Source organism: Trichechus manatus, unplaced genomic scaffold (assembly GCF_000243295.1).
Source record: "Trichechus manatus latirostris isolate Lorelei unplaced genomic scaffold, TriManLat1.0 scaffold00027, whole genome shotgun sequence".
NCBI classification, from domain to species: Eukaryota; Metazoa; Chordata; class Mammalia; order Sirenia; family Trichechidae; genus Trichechus; species Trichechus manatus.
In genome coordinates this window covers 16,852,389-16,875,901 of record NW_004443963.1, presented here as the reverse complement: position 1 = coordinate 16,875,901, position 23,513 = coordinate 16,852,389, and the positions used below count along the sequence as shown (strand labels likewise).

The 23,513-nt window shown below is 38.3% G+C and overlaps 1 protein-coding gene across 2 annotated transcripts in view; it reads left to right on the top strand.

The window, feature by feature from the left end:
- DMC1 (DNA meiotic recombinase 1) overlaps window positions 1-23,077 on the top strand; it is a 51,240-nt gene extending 28,163 nt beyond the window's left edge. The window contains exons 8-13 of one of the 2 annotated variants that reach the window (XM_004373860.2): window positions 3,509-3,600; window positions 4,014-4,087; window positions 4,220-4,334; window positions 5,022-5,082; window positions 15,901-16,017; window positions 22,941-23,077. In XM_004373860.2, coding sequence (XP_004373917.1) covers window positions 3,509-3,600; window positions 4,014-4,087; window positions 4,220-4,334; window positions 5,022-5,082; window positions 15,901-16,017; window positions 22,941-23,010 — 529 coding nt within the window. In that variant the 3' untranslated portion in view covers window positions 23,011-23,077. The remainder of the gene's footprint in view (window positions 1-3,508; window positions 3,601-4,013; window positions 4,088-4,219; window positions 4,335-5,021; window positions 5,083-15,900; window positions 16,018-22,940) is intronic. The other variant, XM_004373861.2, reaches the window with a different exon arrangement.
- The last annotated feature ends 436 nt before the right edge of the window (window positions 23,078-23,513 follow it).

The window sequence follows — 23,513 nt, the reverse complement described above, 5'->3', positions numbered from 1 at the left end:
TCTCCAATCGTGTTACCCATTATTACCACTATTAGAGGCAATCAGGTCAGTCTGTTCTAGCCAGATATCATTGCCTCTAAATGATGTTTTGTTATTAAAATTTGAAAACATTATACATCAGTAATTATTTAGATTATAAAGATTCTTACTTTCTTTGTTCACTATGGTTTCTTGCACTCCAAATCATCTTGTTTCCAGTACTTTTGTTTTGGTGGAGTACCTATTCAAGTAATTCTTTCAGAAAAGCACTCCAGGTGGCAAATTTTGAGCCCTGGCGTGTCTGAAAATATCTTTATTCTCTCATTCTTGAATGCTAATTTGGCGTGTTATAGAGAAATTTGCATAGTATTTCTATCCTAGTGGGTCTTTGCTCCCTCTACCTCCACCTTACAGTCTTTCTGAATCATACAAATCCTTTAACGCTCTCGGTTCAAGTCCTGCATTTTTAAATCTTCACCTAATTACCTAAATTAGAAAGCCTTGTCCTTCCCCAATCTTCTTTTATAGAATTTACTATCTAAAATACTCGTGTGTGGGGAAACCCTGAGAGTATGGCCCCTGGACACCCTTTTAGCTCAGTGGTGAAGTCACTCCCGAGGTTCACCGTTCAGCCGGGGATTGGACAGCCCCATAAAACAAATCGGGACTAATGAGGCACAGCATTCCAGGGGCAAGGACTAGAAGGCAGGAGGGGACAGGAAAGCTGGTGATAGGGAACCCAAGGTTGAGAAAGGACAGAGTTGACATGTCGTGGTGTTGTTAACCACTGTCATAGGCCAATATGTGTACTAACTGTTTAATGAGAAACTATTTTGTTCTGTAAACCTTCATCTAAAGTACAAAAGAATGAATAAATCAAGAATTATCTATGTGAGATCAGATTGACAACAGCAACTCAAAAGGTTTGATGGCAAGCCTAGAGGACAGTGAGTTGAAGACGATGGTGATGGAATAATTTGGAAAAGGTTAGTGAGAATAGCAGCACAACTGGAAGAACGTAATCAATGTCACTGAATCGTACATGTAGAAATTTTGGAAATGGTGTATCTTTGGCTATGTATATTTTCACCAAAAAAGAAAAAGTTCCTCCAAGGTTGAGAAGGGAGAGTGTTGACATGTTGTGGCGTTGTTAACCAATGTTGTAAAACAATATGTGTACTGACTGTTTAATGAGAAACTATTTGTTCTGTAAACCTTCACCTAAAGTACAATAAAAAAATTTTTTTTTTTTAGAAATCCTCGTGTGAAAGAAAAACAACAGCACAGTTCATAGAAGACTTTATTTGGAAATGCTGGGCATGAGAAGCTCTGAAGGAGCATTCTAACTTGGGTCAGGAAGGTGGAATGTTGTACAGGTCTTTAGCAAAAGGGGCTCAGCTGAGGTTCTGCTAGTTTTGGAAATAGTTGATCAATGATGGTTCTCAGAAGAGGGAGGAATTGTTCTTGGAAGTTAGCAGCAGTTTGGATTTTATCAAGAAGGGTAGAGAGCAACAGTTAGAGGCTAAGTCAGATGCAAGAAGCGATGGGAAGAACTGCTGTAGGGGCAAGGATATTGGAGGGCCACATGGAACATTCTCATTCCTTTAGTGTCTCACACTTAAACTACTGTCCGTTGGTATTTTTCTTTTTATATGTTTGTATTTTGTCTCCTTAGTAAAAAGAGCCCTGGTGGCACAGTGGTTAAGCACTTGGCTGCTAACTGAAGGGTTGGTGGTTCGAACCTACCACCGCTCCATGGGAGAAGGACGTGGCAGTCTGCTTCCATAAGATTTACAGCCTTGGAAACCCTATGGGGCAGTTCTACTCTGTCCTGTAGGGTTGTTATGAGTCAGAATTGACTCAAGGGCAATGTTTGATTTTAGGGCGTGGATTGTCTTATGATTCCTTATTTGCTCCATAATGCCTTGCATTGGTAAATGTTTAATATGGTAATTGATTGCATATTATAATCGGCTAATAAATATTTGTAGATTGACTTGAACTTCCCTTCAGTTTACGCCTAACTTTTACACACCCCTATTCACATTGTATCCACATTTTGTAGAAACTGACATGGTGGAAAATGTATTTATTGCCTCTTCTACTTGCTCGCTGAAAACATCTACTGGGTATACTCAGTAGCGATGGAGGATTTTAGTGGCTGTCACTGAAGCTCTGAAGACAAGCAAAGCCACACCCTAAGAACATACATAGTGCATTAGGATGTAGATGACTGGGAAATCCTAAAGACAATGCAACATTTATTGAACTAGTTCAAAGTGTCACAAATAAGATTATAAGTGGCCTTTGCTTTACAGGTACTTGTGTAGCACGACCCAAAAAACCCATTGCTGTGGAGTCAATTCGGACTCATACAGTATAACCAGTGTTACATAAATAGCATAAACAAAGTGAAATGAGACCACAGGCATGCATTCTATTTTTTGCTTCACTTTACTTCAAAGGATACTGTGGACATATTGTTGAGATCACCAAAGACCTACAGAAAAATGTTTATTACTCCTTTACAGTTTAGATAGGTATATGTAATTATTAACATCTTCCAGAATACCGTTGCAAGTACGCTGAATTTGCCACCGTATGAGTTTACTAGGACCCTGGTGGTACAGTGGTTAAGCGCTTGGATGCTAACCAAAATGTCAGTGGTTTCAGCCCTCCAGATGCTCCACGGGAGAAAGATGAGGCAGTCTGCTTCCGTAAAGATTACAGCCTTGGAAATCCTATGGGGCAGTTCTACTCTATTGTATAGAGCCGCTATGAGTTGGAATCGACTGACAGCAATGGGTTTATGATTTTACTAATTTCAGAAAGCTAACTCATCTCCTTTAGAAGAAGGTGAATTTTAAACCCTAAATAAACCAAAAACCCTGGGTTGGTAATTGCCTTCTGGACTCTTGAAGTTAATTTTTTGACCCTTGGTTCACATAGTCAATTTTGTCATTTGTTGGCAACACAAGATTAATGGTATATTAAACTATTTCATGTTGAACAGGAGAGAAATATGAAGAGAATGAATTAATTCACTTTGAAATGACTTGAATTATAATTCAGTGATATTATCTTCCTAGAACATATCTATTTTTATAGACTTGAGAACAAAGGAAACTCACCAATCTTAAATTTCTAGTTTTTCTCCTGTAACTGATAAGCTTCATAATCCTGAGTCATTTGCCTAATTTCTCGTTGTCAGTGTCTCTACTTGTGAAATGTAATATAGGCCATAGGAACTACCTTCCAAAGCTATTGTAAAGATTTGATAATATAATATTTAAATTCATTACTGCCCCATCATTTCTATGACTGTTACTATTACTTAAGGTATTTATAAATTGAGGCACTTATGAAAAATAAAATCTGATACAGATAGACTTTAAGTGATTATTAAAATATTTTATCCAGAATACCTTTGTAGGCTCATTGTTTTTCCTCTAATTTTTACTTAAGTTAGTTTTTGTTTTAATGTTTTTTGGAATTCATTTATTGGATCCTTAATCTTGGCATGCTCCAGCCGGCCAGATCGACTTCGGGACATTGCTGATCGCTTCAACGTAGACCATGATGCTGTACTGGACAATGTACTTTATGCGCGTGCATATACTAGTAAGAGCCCCATGCAGTTGGATGCTTGGGTTATTTTAAGGTTGGCAGCATTGATTTACTATTTGAGTGATACTTAATAACATTTTGGCACTGTTTATTTCTCTATTTTACTTTTCTCCAAATTAATTTAGTCAATTCCCAGATTTTATCATCTTAGTTAAATTAAAATGCCCTGAAATTGTTTCTTAGTCTTTGTCTTTGAAATGGAGAATAAATTCTTTTTGGATACTGTGGTATTGGGCACGTATGCTAAGGCAGAATATGAAATCTTATCTAATGAAGTCGTAAAGCATTAAAAGAATCCTTCAAGGATCAGAGATCACAGATTCTGCCTGGCTCCCAAGAACATGAATGATCTTAGTCTTCTGCTGCTTCTAGCTTTCATAACATTGTCTCACTGCATTTCCCACCAGGCGAACATCAGATGGAGCTACTTGATTATGTAGCAGCAAAATTCCATGAGGAAGCTGGCATCTTCAAGCTGTTGGTACAAGCTTTTAAATCTTGCTCTCTCACAAAGCTTTTTAGCATATTATTTTTCTTCTATTGATTCCTATTCAAATGAACTTCTTCCTTCCATTTCCAAATGCCTGTTTATTTTTACATGAATGCTATGCAGATCATTGATTCAATAATGGCACTTTTTCGAGTGGACTTCAGTGGTCGTGGGGAGTTGGCTGAACGGCAGCAAAAACTGGCCCAGATGTTATCACGACTCCAAAAAATCTCAGAAGGTAGATCTTTTAAATAAAGCAGAATAGCATCCATGACTGTGGTTGCCAAGTAGGCTTTACAGAGAAGCTCGGAATATGGCAGGAGATAATACGTTTGTAAAAAATAATAATATTACCTTCATGGAAATACAACTCTTTTTAGTGACCAAAAATATTGGTACTGATATTATTAGGTATCTAAATAATAATAACTTTAAATAAATAGAGGTGTCCTTGTGGCACAGTGGTTAAAGCAATTGACTGCTAACCAAAAGATCAGTGGCTCGAAACCACCAGTGGCTCCTGGGGAGAAATATGTGGCAGTTTGCTTCCATAAAGATTACAGCCTTGGTTGGCTATGTATATTTTCACCAAAAAAAACGGTCCTCCAAGGTCAAGAAGGGAGAGTGTTGATATGTCATGGGGTTGTTAACCAATGTCATAAAACAATATGTGTACTGACTGTTTAATGAAAAAAAAAAAGATTACGGTCTTGGAAACCCTATGGGGTCACTATGAGGCAAAATTGACTCGACGCCAGTGGGTTGTGAGTTTTAAATAAATAATTTCTGTTATTAATGAAAAAATAAGATTATGATTCTATTTATGAAAAATCATGGGGCAATATTCCTAAACTCTGAAATCTAAATAGTGAACTTTAATTTATATTGTCCTCCTCTTCTTTTTTAATTTTATTTCTTGATGCAGAATATAACGTAGCTGTGTTTGTGACCAATCAGATGACTGCAGATCCAGGGGCAACTATGACGTAAGTCCCAATATTCTGCTTTTGTATTTCATGGAGGTTAATATCAAGAGGACTAGAGGGTAGAATAGAAAATAATTTCAAAATAATCACTCTTGATGTGGGCAGTGGACACACAAGTCACATTATTACACAGTGCATATTGCTTCATAATTGCAAATATCACTTATTGTCCAGAATCTATTTTTCTCGTGTTCTTCATAGAATAAAGCAATAGTTTTACCATCTTCAGAGATCCTTTGGGCTCCTCTTTAGTCTAGAACTGAAGGAGCAGTGGAGCACAATAAGGAAAAGATCCTAGGGAAATAAAAAATTATCTTCCAGATAAATGAATGGCTTCTGTTACACTGATAAGCTGTTCTCCTAAAAACATAAAAGCAGGCTTCTCTACGTGATACACGTGAGATATGTTTGTAACAGGGTCTATGAGAGAAGTCTCCTGTTTGAAGAAACAGATCATTTCAGTCCATGCAAGGCATATTCAGAATCTGTTCAAGTGTTTGTGCACATAATGTGACTATTGATGACTCTGTCTGAGAGATATCTGGCAGTGAACAGAGAGGCAGGGAGGGCTGAAGCAGGATGATAAGAACAAAAAATTCAAAGAAAGGTTAATTACCATTTTCAAAAATTTGAGCATTATGTATCTGAATAAGCAATCATAATAGCCCTGAATTCACGATATTACTTCTTTTGAATTTTTTTCAACAACTTATTATTTAGAAAAATTTTTAACCACAGAAAAGATGCAAGACTAGTACAGTGAATACACGTATACCGTTCACTTAGGTTCATCAGTTGGAATATTTTGCCACATACTCTATCCACACACACACACATACACACACACATACTCATATATACATGATGTGCAAACATCATGTATATATATTGAGAAGGATATCATGTTTGGTAAAGTAGAGGGTCAGCAAAAAAGATGAAGACTCTCAACAAGATGGATTGACACGGCGGCTGCAATGATGGGTGAAAACATAGCAATGATTGTGAGGATGGTGCAGGACTGGGCTGCATTTCATTCTGTTGTACGTAGTGATGCTATGAGTCAGAGCCAACTCCATGGCACTTAACAACAACATATTTGAGTATATCATATGCACATACACACATGTATATATTTTTGTGTGTGTATGTATAAACCAGTTGAGAGTTTTTTTTTGTTTTCTCTGGAACTATTGAGAATTATTTGCAGATATCATGACATTTCACCTCTTAATACGTCAGCATATCTCTTCCAAGAACAAGAACATTCTCCTACATAACCACAATACAATTCTCGCATTCAGGAAATTTAACATTGGCATAATTTTGTTAGCTAATGTACAGTTATATTCAAGTGTCTTCAGTTGACCCGATAATGTCCTTTATCATTGTTGAGGATTTTTTAAATTTGTTTTAGATTCCAGATCAATGGAGGATCACACAGTTTATTTAGTTGTCATGTCTCTTTAGTCCCCTTTAATCAGAATAACTCCCCAGCCTTTGCTAGATTTTTATGACGCTGACATTTTTGAAGAACACAGGTCAAATTTTTGCAGAATGTCCCTCAATTTGGAGTTGTCTGATTTTTTTCTCATTATTTAAAATGTTAAACATTTTTGGCAGAAATACTACATAAGTGATAGTATGGCCTCCTCAGTGTATCATACTAGGCACACAATGGCAGTTTGTTCCATTATTAGTGATGTTAAGTTTGACCATATGATTAAGATGGTGTTCACAAGATTCCTCCATTGTAAAAGACCTTTTTGCCTTTGTAATTAATGAGTAATGTGTAGGGTGATACTTTGAGACTATATAAATATCTTGTTCCCCAATAAGCTTTCACCCATTGGTTATAACACCCATTAAAGATTTTTGCCTCAATCAATTATTACTTGGATGGTTACAATACAGAGTGATATTACTTTAATACCAAGGTAGTATACCATATAGTAGCATATAGATGAGTCACTGAATATATATTAGAATATATTTGATATGGTAGTATAAATTCTATACATTGTTCTGAAGTCAATGCTGTTTAGGCATTTTCTAAACTAACCCTAATTGTATTGCTACATCTTCTACAGTTTGATAAATCTCTCACTTTTCAATACCTTTTTATGAGTATTTTCTATTTAATTATAGGACATTCCAATGTGAAAAATGTTAACTCCACAAATGGTATTGAGCAAGTTAAAAAACACTGGGGAGGAGGGAATCAATCATTTATTCAATCAACAAATATTTATTAAAAATCTACTATGTACATAGGTTCTGGGCTTTTACTAGGGAACAGAAGAGACAAAAATCCTTGCTTCTATAAAAGGAAAAATAAATGATGTCCATTCATTTCAAAATTTTAAAGTCTTAGTAGGTCACGCATTATCTGTAGTCCTTGAGTGGTTAAGGCAATCTTCTCCCTTCTATGCGGTGTCTTTCAGACACAGGACATGAAGTACTTCACACAGAGAGTAATTTTAAACTGAGGAGAAATGGAAGATTTTTAAGGCTCTGTTTAAAAAGAGAAAATGACTCATTGGCTCAGAGGGAGGAAGTGGGTTGCATTCAAATAAAGCAGTACAAGTTAAAGAGCAATTTTCTTTCTTCAGGTGTGGGGAGGGAACACTGAAGAGGCCAAAACTGTCGATCTAGAGTTAAATGGCGAAGGAAATGGGTGGAAATTAGGTCAGATGGGGTTCTTTTTCTTATATTTGTAGAAATTTTCAAAAAGAATAAAACAATTTTGAAGTGACTCCAATAAGACAATGAAAGGAGAAATAGAGAGGTGGCAGAAAGGCAGTGATTGAAGTTGGAGAAGGGAGGAGATTTATAATGATGTGAACCAAGCAGAGAGCCAGAGAAGGTAGCAAGGGCTGGTCTTTTTGCTGGGTAAATCTGCTTTGAATCATCATCCCCTCCACCTAGCAGAGTTGTAAGGAAACATGGTTCACTATAATTAATATATTCTAAAATATATTAAATTATAACAAGACAAATTAATACATGTCTTCAGATAAAGCACATAAATTGCCACAACTAAATGAGAAAAGCCAGGACAGTTTTAAACTGAGGATTTCAAATGCTACTAGAAAAGCTCCCATAAAGAAAATATCTTTTGTTTCTCAGTGTTGAGGAACTCCAAGTTGCAGCTCGCCTGGGGCCTGTCAGAGAAATATCACTATAATTGGTATGAGTCCCCAAGTATACTGACAATAATTGAGGCTTATATCCCATGCATTATACTTGATGGCACATCGTATTAAAAAGGAACAAAATTATAGAGGCGAGGAGCTGCTGTATGATACAGCAGAGGGTAGCTCCTAGCTGAGGTTTACAGATAGAGATTTTAAAACTGGAATGATCCAGTTGAAGGCCTAGGATTGAAAAAAAGGCCAAGCATCAGCCTGTAAGGCCCCACACCAGGGCAAATAATAAGATGGGCAACAAATAAGACCAAGACGTTGCCACCTACATCATTTGTGTATTTCTTTTGCCAGAACAAAAATTCATCTTAGAACATTTGCAGTCATTTAAGTGTGCGGTTGGTTTATTCTCTACGAACATCACCTACCAATTCACCATCATGTGCATAAATTAAGAGGCAGAGTGGTTAGAGGAAAAACACTGAGCCATGATCACTGGTATGGTGACCTTGCACAAGTCATTTAAACTCTTCCAACTTCATTTTCCTCCCCCTCAAAACTAAGAGAACTCTATATTTATTGATTGCTTACAACATTCCAAAAGGAGCCCCAGTGGCGCAGTGGTTGAAGTGCTTGGCTACTAACCAAAAGTTCAGCGATTCAAACCCACCAGGCACTGCACAGGAGAAAGACTTTGGCAATCCGCTTCCGTAAAAGATTAAAAAAACCGAAAACCAAACCCACTGCCATCGAGTCAATTCTAACTCATAGCAACCCTATATAGCCTTAGAAACGCTATGGGGCAGTTCTTCTCTGTCCTATGGGGCACTATGAGTCGGAATCAACTCGACGGCAGTGAGTTTGGCTTTTTGGTTTTTGTGCCATGTGCCAGGTACTTTCTTGCATCATTTTATGTAATTTTCGTGTGACCTTAACGAAACTCAGGCTTCTTGGGCCTTTGTGTTCTTTTAGTGAAATACATTGTTTCATTCCCTTCCCCCCTAAAACAAAATTCCATCTTCTAGAATGTTGACAAAAAATATAGATTTTTCTGCATATTTTGGGAGGAAACAAGGGAGGAAAGTTACTTAGCAAAACTTCTTAAACATATCTTTTTTTTTTTTTTTTTTTAAACCATGTCTACTCTTCCGCAGAATTCTTCTTTTGGCAGTACTCCTGTGTCCCACTCTTCTCCTAGTCTCTACGCCTCTTCCTCATTCTTGGGCACATTCACTCAGCCTTTCTGTCCTCAGCAGACCCCATCTGTCAGTTTTTCCCACCAGCAAGTCAAAAACACCAGGAGTGCCTGTTGTCCCTCAAGTTTGCCCCTCACTGTACCCATGCCCTTCAAGGTCCACATCCCAAACAGTATTTGAGGTAGGCATTCTAACTATTATCCCTAATTTATAAAGGAGGAAACCAAGGCTAGGAGTACTTAAATTCTTGCCCAGTTACACAAAAAATGGGGGAGCTTTCGGCTGCTAACTAAAAGGTCAGCAATTCGAACCCACCAGCCACTCTGTGGGAGAAAGATGTGGCAGTCAGCTTCCATAAAGATTTAGTCTTGGAAGCCCTGTTGGGGCAGTTCTACTCCATCTATAGGGTTGCTATGAGTCGGAATCGACTTGACAGCAATAGGTTTGTTTTTGGTTTATCTTCGACTTCAAAACTGAGGTTCTTTTAGCCTACTGTACTACCCTCCCTTCACCCCCAGAAAAATATCACTTGCCATACATGACAATCTTCATAAATTGTGAAGAATCGTCACCATAGCCTTATACTTCATGACCCCAGCACCCTAATTTGAAGTTTGGAGGTCAGACTGTTCTAGTCTTACCCTCAATATATTATGCTGTATCCTATTCAGCCAGAGAGAGAGAAATGAAACAATCTTTATCGGCCCCTCTTTATTCTTAATATCCACCCCCATCTCTTCTTCCTTCTCTCACCGTACTCCCTCATCCCCTGAGAAAAGGAGAAAAGACAAGGAGAAGAAAACATAAAAGAAGGGGAAATGAGAGAATAGGCTAAAGAAGGGTTGTGGGTGGTTTTCTGAAGCTGTTTTTACTTGGTCAGAAATAGAAGTAAATTAAAGCCCTCCAAAAGAATGTGGAATGATATTACACCTTCTTGTACGTCACCTCAGGACTTGGTTATAGCTGCTGGAATACTCAAGAAGTTCAAAGAAACTTTAAGAAAAGTTTCTTCATCTACATTTCACTAAAAGAGTGACTGTTTTAACTGAATTGTTCAGTTAAATACTAATAGTTACCATTTATTGAGGATCTCTTATGTTCCAAGATTGCTGTAAGCATAGAACTAATATACAGTAAAACCTGCAAAAGCTGGAAACTGTGTAAGGCAGAAACCTGCCAGACAAGAAAAACTAAAATATTTTCCACTAAAAGCAGAGATAGTAAAGTGGTAAGACTGCACTTCCTGTCAAAGACGGAAAACTTGGGAGACCCAGAAAAACAAGGCAGTCCCATCGAGTTCCGGCTTTCACAGATTTCACTGTATATAAATGACCTGGCACGGTTCCTGGAACATAGTAAGCTCCCAGAAAGTTATATTAATATATTCTGAATCCTTACAACAACCCTAAGAGATAAGATCTTTTTATTCCCATTTTACGGGTAAAGAAACTAAGGTTCATAAATGTTAGGTAACTGGAACAAAGTAGCATAGGTAATAAGTGGTTGAGTCAGAATTAGGAAAGCAGATAAGTAATAATAATAATGACAGTCACTGTGCTAATGCCTTACCTGAATTATTTCATTTTATTTTGACAACTACTCTATCAGCTAAGAAAAAAACAAAAAAACCCACTGGCATCGCGTCAATTCCAACTCATAGCAACCCTATAGGACAGAGTAGAACTGCCACATAGAGTTTCCAAGGAGCGCCTGGTGTATTCAAACTGCCGATCTTTTGGTTAGCAGCTGTAGCACTTAACCACTATGTCACCAGGGTTTCCCTGTCTATCAGTTAGGTACAGTTATTATCCCCCATTAAAAATGAAGAAGCAGAGGCTTAGAATGGTTAAACAATATTCTGGAAGTCACATGGCTGATAAAGCAGATTTGAACCCAAGTCTAACACCAAAGCTCAGAAACTACAGTGCACTAGGGCTGAGGCTTTGCGGGAGTATACGTATCCATTACCCTTGTAAGTTGACCACAGTTCAGGATCTGGCCCTCAGCCGTGTAGGCAGACGTTTGATTTAGTCAGCCTACTGAGAACCAATCCATCTCTTGGAGGCAGACACATTAATCAAGCTCATGAGACTCAACGAAAGACCAGAGGGCCAGTTTATTGATAGAGAAAAATTATTTTTGAGGTTCATGTGACCAGTGTATTTGCTCCCTGTAGGCAGGAATCTACTTAAATAACGTTGATAGGAATCCATATTTTAATCTGAGGTTATTTGCTAAATATGGAATCTGAGCAAAGGGAAGTAATTAGATGAGTTAGGAGACTGTCTCCACGTAGTTAGGGTTCAATAAATCTTAGTTATTATCGTTATTATTATCACCCATCTATGCCAGAACATAACTCAAAAATGGTTGCAGCGGTACATTGACAGGGAACTGCCAGAAATTCAAGCCGGATTCAGAAGAGGACTTGGAACGAAGGATATCATTGCTGATGTCAGATGGATCTTGGCTGAAAGCAGAGAATACCAGAAAGATGTTTACCTGTGTTTTATTGACTGTGCAAAGGCATTCGACTGTGTGGATCATAACAACTTACGGATAACATTGCAAAGGATGGGCATTCCAGAATGCTTAATTGTGCTCATAAGGAACCTGTACATAGACCAAGTGGCAGTCATTAGATACTGCATGGTTTAAAATCAGGAAGGGTGTGCATCAGAGTTATATCTTTTCACCATACCTATTCAATCTGTATGCTGAGCAAATAATCTGAGAAGCTGGACTATATGAAGAAGAATGCGGCATCAGGATTGGTGGAAGACTCATTAACAACATGCAATATGCAGATGACACAACTTTGCTTGCTGAAAGTGAAGAGGACTTGAAGCACTTACTGATGAAGATCAAAAACAACAGCCTTCAGTATGGATTGCACCTCAACATAAAGGAAAGAAAAATTCTCACAACTGGACCAATAAGCAACATTATGATAAATGGAGAAAATAGTGAAGTTGTCAAGGATTTCATTTTACTTGGATCCACAATCAATGCCCATAGAAGCAGCAGTCAAGAAATCAAACCACGTATTGCATCGGGCAAATCTGCTGCAAAAGACCTCTTAAAAATTTTTAAAAAGCAAAGATGTGACTTTGAGGACTGAAGTGTGCCTGACCCAAGCCATGGTACTTTCAATAGCCTCTTATGCATGCGAAAGCTGGACAATGAATAAGGAAGACTGAAGAAGAATTGATTGATGCCTTTGAATTATAGTGTTGGAGAATATTGAATATACCACGGACTGCGAGAAGAACAAACAAATCTGTCCTGGAAGAAGTACAGCCAGAATGCTCCTTAGAAGGGAGGATGGCAAAACTTCGTCTTACATACTTTGGACATGTTATCATCAGCAGGGACCAGTCCCTGGAGAAGGACAGCATGCTTGGTAAAATAGAGGGCCAGCAAAAAAGAGGAAGACCCTCAAAGAGATGGATTGACACAGTGGCTGCAACAATGGGCTAATGCATAACAATGATTATGAGGATGGTACAGGACTGGGCAGTGTTTCGTTCCATTGTGCATGGGGTCACTATGAGTTGGAACCGACTCAATGACACCTAACAACAACAATATACCAGAGAAGGAGGTCCATGAATCTCCTAAACTTACATGAAAACTTTTGTAGATGTACATATGTGCATTTTCCTGGGGAGGGGGAGGAGTCTATATCTTACATTAAATTACCAAAGTGCTAGTAAAAAAATGTTAAGAGCCGTAAATTGTACCCAGAATCCTGAACACCTTGATGGAGCAAGCAGAATTTGAATTAGCTTGTAACTGTATTCTCCCAGAGCCACAGCTGTTATGCTATGTCACAGTATTTTGATCAAGTATAACCTCTTAAGTTTATGCTCAGTTCCTGTATGATGATTTCTAAGCCTAGACTTTCTTCTGCATTGATTGAGATGATCATGTGTGTTTTTTGCTTCATTCTATTAATGTGGTATATTACACTGATTGATTTTTGTGTATTCAACCACCCTGGCGTTCCTGGGATGAATACTACTTAGTCATGGTATATAACCCTTTTAATGTGCTACAAGGTTTGCTTTCCTCATATTTTGTTGAGGAATTTTGTACCCAGGCTTTCTTAAAGGGCTCACTGTTAGGGTTATTTCCTATCACTTCTTGCCAAGTGAGTGATAGTCCCCTAGTGAGTATAGCTCCCAAGATGAGTGTCAATAATATTTGTAATTACCTTGCAATCATAATCAGACACAATAAGAGCTTATCTTTTCAATAACCTAATTTAGAAGAATAAACTTTAGGCATCAGTGATGAAGGCAAAGATATTTCCAAGATTATTCTCACTGCAAATTAATAACCAATACAACACTGAAGGCTTCCAACATACAGTTAATGAACAAGAAGGAGGTTCTCAACCTGTCCTCATTTACATAGCATCCCAGGGAAGGATTGGGTATTTTCTTACTCTTTAGATTATATCTTCATTGCCTAGAATAGTGCCTGGCAGGTAGTAGACCATTAGTAAATATTTTTCAGTGAATGAATGATTAAACGAATCCAGCCTTTGTATTTTGTAAAGAATAAAAATTGCTTAACCCTAAGAGTTATCCTAAGAAGTAAACAATGTTTCATCTGTGCTTTTAAAAAGTCAAACAAATGCAAACAGAAACTTAGACACCAATGTTCATCGCAGCACTGTTCACAATCGACAAAAGGTGGAAACAACCTAAATGTCCATCACCAGATGAATGGATAAACAAAATGTGGTATATACATCCAATGGAATATTACTTAGTCATAAAGAGAAATGAAATCCTGATACATGCTACAACATGGATGAATCTTGAAAACATACTGAGTGAAATAAGTCAGTCACACGATGAAGGGTAAGGCAGTACACTATACTGGGGAAGTTAGCACAACTTGACCAGAACAAAGTCATAAAAGCTTCACAAGCCTAAATGCCCTGAGAGACTGAACTACTGGGCTGAGGGCTGGGCACCATGGTCTCAGGGGACATCTAGCTCAACTGGCATAACATAGTCTATAAAGAAATTGTTCTACATCTGACTGTGGTGAGTAGTGTCTGGGGTCCTAAAAGCCTGCAAGCAGCCATCTAAGATACATCTACTGGTCCCACCCCAGCTGGAACAAAGGAGAATGAAGAAGACAAAAGATACAAAGGAAAGATTTTTCCAAAGGACTAATGGACCACAACTACCATAACCTCCACCAGATTGAGCCCTCCACCATACTGAGCCCATAACAACTAGATGGTGCCCGGTTACCACCACCGACTGCTCTGGCAGGAATCACAATAGAGTGTCCCTGGCAAAGTGGGAGAAAAATGTAGAACAAAATTCAAATTCATTAAAAAAAAAAAAAGACCAGGCTTGCTGGTCTGACAGAGACTGGAGAAACCCCAAGAGTATGGCCCCCAGGTACTCTTTTAACTCAGTACCGAAGTCACTCCTCAGGTTCACCCTTCAGCCGAAGATTAAATAGGTCTATAGGGCCAACAATAACACACAAGGGGAACGGGCTTTGTACTTCAATTCATGCATAGGAGACTAATGGGCACATCAGCCCAAAAGCAAAGACAGAGGGACAGGAAAACTGGATGAATGGAAACGAGCCTGGGGCAGAGAAGGAGAGAGTGTTGACACATCGCAGGGTTGGCAACCAATGTCACAAAACAATTTGTGTATGAACTGTTTAATGAGAAACTAATTTGCTCTGTAAACTTTCACCTAAAGCACAATTTAAAAAAAAAAATAATGAAATAGGCAAATATGTAGATACCAGGGCTTCGAACTGGCTTGTTCCCTGCTGAGAATTTGCATTTTTACCTCAGATATACTGAATCAGAATGTACATTTTAACAAGATCCCCTGGTAGTTCTTATGTTTAAGAAATTTTGAGAACTACTCCTCTACTAGTGGTTCTCAGAGTTGGTCCACTAACCAGCAGCATTAGCATCGCCTGGGAACTTGTTAGAAATGCAAATTCTCAGCAGGGGTTCAGACCAGAATGAATCAGTTTGAAGCCTTGATAGACACCAAAGTTTGTTAGTGCTTACAGGGGTGAGTGGGAAGGGAAAAGGGAGAGTCTTTGCTTAGGGGGCACTGACTTTTCTGATGATGGCTGTCAAATAATTTGGAAACAGTGGTGATGGTTGTACAGCATGATGATAGTAATCAATGTCACTGAATTGTACATGTAAAAAAATGTTGAATGGGCAAATGTTTTTTTGTATGTATTTTTACCACAATAAAACAACTTTAAAAAGTCAAACAAAACATGAAATATTTATCATAGGAATCTCAGATGGAAGCCTGAACTAGTTGACAATGGGGTATACAACAGCTCCAAACCCCACCCCACTCTGTAGTTTGTGAAGAAGCCTCTGCTTATTTAGAATGCATCCCTACAGAAATGTTGCCTTGTGATTGCAGCCATATGAGGAAATCTGAAAATGTCTTTTATTCATTCAGCTTTCAGGCAGACCCCAAAAAACCCATCGGGGGACACATTCTGGCTCATGCTTCAACAACAAGAATAAGTTTGCGAAAGGGAAGAGGAGAACTGAGAATTGCCAAGATTTATGACAGGTAAATGTTGTCTTATTCCTCATCAGATTTTGTGCATACGGTATTATTAAACAGAATTGCCCTTTCTGAGAGGCTGTATGAGTCAGAATCGACTCGACAGCTATGAGGTTGTTTTTTTTTTGTTTTTTGGGGATTTTTTTGTTTGTTTGTTTTTGAGAGACTGTAATTATACCACTGGCAAATGCTATGTGTTTATAATTTCCTTCTCAAAAGTCATTCAATTCATTGGAAAGTCCCTACTCTGTGCTAGGTACTAGGGATTCTGTTGACAAATAGATTGATACCTGACCTTCCAAAGCTTAGAACACAGCTGGATAATGAAATAATCGATTCCAGCTAAAGTGTGGTAAGTGTAGGAAGTACAGAGTACGGAAATATATTCTCCTTTCTTTTAGCCAGGTTAATGCCTGTTTGCTTTTCGGGTTTCAGTTTAAACATCACTTCCTCAGGGAACTTTTCCCTGATCCTTACAGGGAAAGGTGGCTATACCCTGTGTTTTTCACAGTATTTTACTTAATTAAGAATTATTCATTAGCAAATTTTTACAGAGAATCTATCATGTGTCAGCTCTTCTAGGCTCTGAGGATAGAGCAATGAACAAAACAAAAAAACAAGCCCCTGCCCTCATGGAACTTCCATTCTGTTGGTAATGATTTCTGTAGCATACCTAGTATGTTATAGACAGTAAATTCCCTGAGGGTAGGGACATTATCTGCCAGCTAACCACTGTGTTCCCAGTGCCTGGGACATAGTAGATGTCTTAGTTATCTAGTGCTGCTATAACAGAAATACCACAAGTGGGTGGCCTTCACAAACAGAAACTTAACTTTCTCACAGTTTAGGAGGCTAGAAGTCTGAATTCAGGGCACTGGGTCTAGGGGAAGTTTCTCTCTCTGTCCGCTCTGGAGGAAGGTCCTTGTCTCTTCAGCTTCTATTCCTTGCTTCTTGGTGACCTTCATATGGCATGGCATCTATCTACCCCTATCTCTGCTCTCTTGCTTGCTTGTTTAATGTCTTTTATATCTCGAAAAAGATTGATTTAAGACACACCCTACACCAATAACGTCTCATTAACATAACAAAACCCATTCCCAAAAGGGATCGTAACCACTAAAAACCAAACCTACTGCCATTGAGTCGATTCCGACTCATGCCACCCTATAGGGCAGAGTAGAACTGCCCCTTAGGGTTTCCAAATCTTTACGGAAGCAGACTGCCACATCTTTCCTGCGAAGCGGCTGGTGGGTTCAAACCGCCAACCTTTCTGTTAGCAGCCAAATGCTTTAACCACTGCACCACCAGGGCTCTTTATAAGTACTTTGGGGTTAGGATTTACAACACATTTTTGGGGCATACAGTTCAATCTGTAACAGTAGGTGTGCAGTATTTGTGACTGACTGATCAACCAACCCTAGGGTAATAACTCTACCCTAGGGAGGAAAAAGCAACCAAAAAAAAGCAGCCAAAAATCAGATGAGCTCTTAATCTGGTTTTTGCTATGAATCACAGTACTTATTATTCATTGTCATTGAATAAATATTAAATAATCAGTTCCCTCATCTGTATGGTTTTGGTTCAGACCATTTACTTTTTATCACCTGTACCTGCAGGAGATTATAATACATAAATACTGTGTTTTGTGGAGTTTCAGCAATTTCTAGAAATTTGCTACAAATGTTCTTTGTTGAATTAAGTAGAGAGTTGGGTTGTTCCATCTTGTTACTAAAATGTTTGGCACTTTTCACTCTGACTTGTAGTTGTTTCCTTGTACATCTCCCTCACAACAGGGACTCTGTCTGGTTCACTAATGTCCCCAGCACTTTGCATGGTACCTGGAACATAGTAGGTACTCAATAACTATTTGTTGAATTAATAAATGAATATGACTTCATTTACGTGCTCATTCATTTGTATATTTCATCAAGTCCTCTAAACTTACAGGAACAAACAATTCCTCCAGTTCTTATAGCCCTAAGAGATTACTATGGCTTTGCAGATTCAGTAAAGGATAATTAAAGTAAGTTATCATAGATGTTAGTTATGCCAAATTTTCATAACTTTGAATAAAAACAACAAAACTAGATCAGAGCTTAAAATAGCAAAACTTAGTTTATTGTGCAGCATGTACTCATTTCTTTCTGGTTCCTAATGATTTCTCACAAAGAATTCTGCTTAACTTTAGAGAAAACTTTTTAGTAGAGAAGATGATGATAATAATGGTAACTAACATTTATTGAGTGGCTCCTATGTGCTAGGCCATGCTCCAAGTTCTTTGTCCATATTATTTCAATACATGTAACAGCAATCCTAAGAGGTAGAGGTTATTATCCCCGTTTTACACATGAGGAAACCAATGCCCCAAGCAGTTAGAAAACATTGTCCCTGTATAGTCTATTTTAAGCACAGAAGCCAAAGTGATCCTTTGTAAAAGATAAGGAGCATATCTCTCTTCTGCTTAAAACTCACCAATGGCTCCCCATCTCAATTCAGTAAATGCCCAAGTCGCTGTAGTGGTTTACAGGACACTACGTGAATGGCCCTATTACCTTCCTCCTGCTCTCTCCCTTGCTCACTATGCTTCAACCTCAATAGGCTTCTTGATGTTCTATAAGCATACCAGGCATGATCCTAGTTTAGGGTCTTTGCACTTATTGTTCCCTCTGCCTGGAACAATCTTCCCCCACACAACTCTCCGTCTGGTTATCTTCCTCACTACTTTAAGTCTTTGATCAAATGGTACCTTCTCAGAAAGCATGTCCTGATCTCTCTATTTAAACGTACAACTGGCCCCCTCCCAATTCCCTTACTTCCAGCCTCCTTACTCTGCTCTTTTTTACTTTCCCCATAGGATGTCATTTTCTAACATAGCACATATTTATTATGTTCATTGTTTGTCTCTTCCCTCGCCACATATAAGTCACACAAGGGCAGAGATCTTTGTCTATTTTTTTTTCACTTATGGATCTCAAGTGCCTGCAACAGGAATATAGTAGGTGCTCAATAAAAATTTTCTTAACAAATAAAATGAATGAACTTGCCCCAATCACATAACCAGTAAAGATGGAGCCAGTATCTCTGCTGACTGACTCTGGAGGCTATACTCTTAACTACTACACTATTTCTTAGTTTATTGAGGATGATCTATGTAAGGTAGTCATAGCTAGTCTATTATAGCTACTTCCATGGCTTCAACTACTACCCTTAAAGAGATGTAAGAGAAGGACATTCCTTGTTAAAAGAAAACACAGAATTCCCAAAGGAAAAAAATTCTTGGAAGGAGAATTTCCAGGTATACAGGAGTGACTATATAAAGCAGTCCAGCCATTTTCTTTGAACATCACTACAGTTACTGCTTCCATAATCTCTCCTGGCCCTAAGTGCACATTTTCCCCTCTTTAAAACTTTTGAGTGAGTGAGTAAAAACCGCATTTATTTGACTCCACTTAGCATATCTGAGCTCAGTGGACATTACAAATAAACAATTCTACTGAATTCAAAGGGATAACAAATTTTAAATAATTACCAAAAAATGAAAAGACATAAAAATAGTCAAGGTCCTGAAATATTTGTTTCTAATTCTGTTTTTAGGAGAAAATAAACAAACAACTGATTAACTTTACAGATACCTTGCTTGACTTCCTTCTTTCTCAACTCCTTATTTCTCTATATGAGACTTTTCATTTTACTTCCTGCCATTTGTAAATGGCTGTCCAAGTATTTTCCATCAAGACCAAAAGATTATTTTCTGGTTCCAGTTAGACCTTCTTAACTCATCTCCAGTTTTAGTTTAGCAAGAGCTACTTTATCTACAGCCCGTTTATCATCCTTCAGGGGAGACCCTTCTGCCATTTCCCAAGGGAAGTAACTTTATTCATAGTGTGCACAAAGCATCCTACCTAATCACCCCCCCACAAAAAAATAACAACAAACTTTGAGAGTCAATCTAATCTGATGATTAAGAACGTGAGCTTTGGAGTCAAATACCTTGGTTCCTAACCCTGGCATCTTCACTTTCCAAAAACGTAATCTTGGGCAAATTACTTCTCTCCGAACCTCAATCTTCTCATCTGTAAAATGTGGATAATAATACATACCTGACAGGATTATCATAAAGTTTAAAGGAAGTATTATAAGGGAGAGCCTGGCACCTAGCAGTTAATAAATATTTAATAAATGGTAGCTGGCTATGTTTTGCTATCCAGTCACCATAACCTGGACATAGTAACAGTTAGCACAAAGTATCTACAGTAGGCTCATTCTCTTATGCTCAGCGATTTTAGTGTAACCTTTTATTCAAGTTTTAGATATTAATTGCCAGCTGCTTACAGAACTTCTCTACGTTAATGTCCCACAGGTACCTCAAACTCAGCATATCTAAACCCAACTTCTTATTTTTTCGATCTTCCCTGTCACAAAACAAGCTTTTCCATTCCTTTTTTGTTGTTGTTGTTGTTCATGCTATTATCTCTACCAGGGATAGCCCCATTTCTGTTTCCTCAGAAGTCTCTTCAATTATCATTTATGAAGACTTTCCTAATCAACCTAGCCAGACACAATAACTCTAAAGTTCTATAACATCCATATTGACTTTATGAAAGTTAGCTTACTTTGAATTATACTAATTTGCATATTTGTCATATGTCATAGCTTACATGATTCATATGCTATTGTGGATTGAATTGTGTCCCCCGCCCACAAAAATGTCTGTCAGCTTGTCTAGGCCATAATTCCTGGTATTGTGTGGTTGTCCACCATTTTGTGATCTGATGTGATTTTCCTATGTGTTGTAAATCCTACCTCTATGATGTTAATGAGGCAGGATCAGAGGCAGTTTTGTTAATGAGGCAGGACTCAATCTACAAGATAAGGTTGTATCTTGAGTCAATCTCTTCTGAGATATGAAAGAGAGAACTGAGCAGAAAAATGGAGGGACCTCATACCGCCAAGAAAGGAGTGCCAAGAGCAGATCGCATCCTCTGGACCTGGGGTCCCTGTGCTGAGAAGCTCCTAGACCAGGGGAAGTTTGATGACAAGGGCCTTCCTCCAGAGCCCACAGAAAAAGAAAGCCTTCCCCTGGAGCTGGAGCCCTGAATTTGGACTTCTAGCCTCCTAGACTGTGAGAGAATAAATTTCTGTTTGTTAGAGCCATCCACTTGTGGTGTTTCTATTATAGCAGCACTAGATAACATGGTGGTGCAGTTAATAGCTCAGCTGCTAACCCAAAGGTCAGCAGTTCAAATCTACCAGCAGCTCTTTGGAAACCCTATGGGGCAGTTCTACTTTGTCCTATAGGGTCACTATGAGTTGGAATCGACATGACAACAGGTTAGATAACTAAGACACATGCAAATAAGTATAAAATGAACATGTGTCAAAGATTTAATTCAACTCATTAATTAGTGAGGAAACCATTGATTCAAAGGAGAGTTTGAAGAACAGATTTATATAGTCAGTCAAATGAATGCTCAAATAAATTTGCTCATAGATGCAAAATTGGTTAATATCCTGTAGTTGTTGTTGTTAGGTGCCACTGAGTCGGTTCTGACTCATAGCAACCCTGTGTACAACAGAACGAAACACTGCCCGGTCCTGCACCATCCTCACAGTCATTGCTATGTTTGAGCCCATTGTTGCAGCCACGTGTCAGTCCATCTTGTTGAGGGTCTTCCTCTTTTTCTCTGACCCTCTACTTTACCAAACATGATGTCCTTCTCTAGGGACTGGCCCCTCCTGAAAACATGTCCAAACTTTGTGAGATGAAGTCTTGCCATCCTTCTAGGGCGCATTCTGGCTGTACTTCTTCCAACACAGGTTAATATCCTACTGGGCAATAAATTGTAACATTTGAAGTTCTCTTTTCTACTGGAGGAAAATCAGTTGCTTCTCTACACAATGAAATTCACTTGCACTGCTATAGACTGGAATAATTTGCATTGCCCTCAGACAAGAATTATCTACATTGCTACCAGTTTTCTACAAATCAACCTCTAATACAGTTGTAGAATAAATTAAAGGATAAAATTTAAAAGATGATATAACCATGACTCACATGCAAATATAAAATGTCAAAGATTTTATTTAACTCATTAATTAACAAGAGAACCAATAAGATTTTATAACCAATCAAAGGAGAAATCAAAATACCACATTTATGTAGTCAAATAAGGGATGTTAAAATGAATTATAAACAGATTTTTTAAAACCTGGCAAAAACAGGTCAATATCCATTGGGCAATTATCAGTTGCATTGCACCACACACAATTTACATTTCTAGATAAGAATAATATGCATTACTCATAGTTTTCTAAAACAGAGATATAAAATAGTTCAAAGATGATGAAAGGCACAGGGCTCTCATAGAATTGGATAACCTCTGTTTCCATTGAAGGTACTAGTAGTCTCTTAGTCCACTTCAAGGGCTTCCACAGTTTTCCCCAACATTAGTCTGTTGTTGGTTGCCATCCAGTAGGCCTCTGACTCACGGCAACCTCACGCACAACGGAACAAAACGTTGCCCAGATCTGCACTATCCATTGTGATCCATAGGGTTTTCTTTAGCTGGTTTTCAGAAGCCTAGTCAGTTAGAAAGGCTGACATACCTATGGAATCAGATCAGCCCCTAACGGTCTTCTAGACAAGGCCTGGCCCTGCACTGAAAGAATATCCAGTTATCCCTTTCCCCTATTTCCATGTTTGGGGAAATTTTTTTTGGCATTTAGAACCATACCGATAGAATTTGTTCGATCAGTGTGTGAGAGGGTTGATGATACTTGTAGGTAAATTCTGTAGTCCACATTTAGCTGTACCACTCCAAGCTGTCTCTGCAGACTCAGACTGATGGGAGCATGACGCCTGTGACATGACTACAGTATTTATAGAAATAGAGCTTTTTATAACTCTCTGTTCCCTTGTATCCTGCTAGCCCTGAGATGCCTGAAAACGAAGCCACCTTCGCAATAACTGCTGGAGGAATTGGGGATGCCAAGGAGTAGGTGGCGAATTGATGCAAATTGCCTCTTAGTGCTTATTAGGAGCTGAAGAAATGTTAAAGCAGTCTCAAATTTCAGATCTGGAAATAAGAGGGTTTTTTTTCACATGTTATTAAAGGAAAGTCAGCAAAAGATACTTAAATCTTACATTTATCTGAAAGATTCCTGATTTCAGATAACTATGTATTGCATGTCAGTTCAGGAATATATATTTTCAGTAGATAGATGTATATAGATATATGGATCTACCTATTGAAAACTAGTTGGGAAGGGATATCTGATGCCTTCACTTTAGCTTTTCAAAGTGAGCTACTAAGCAGGCAGAAAGTCTAAGCACTCAGAAATGTGCCATTCTCCTACATACTTCCCCTCTAGCACTTTCCTGGGGTACATTACCACTGACTTACAGGGATGTATGTACTTCCAAAAGAGGGAGAAGTTTAAATTAGGGAGGAATGTTTTTAGGACACACACACAAAAAAAGCTCTTTTTATTTACAGTGTCAA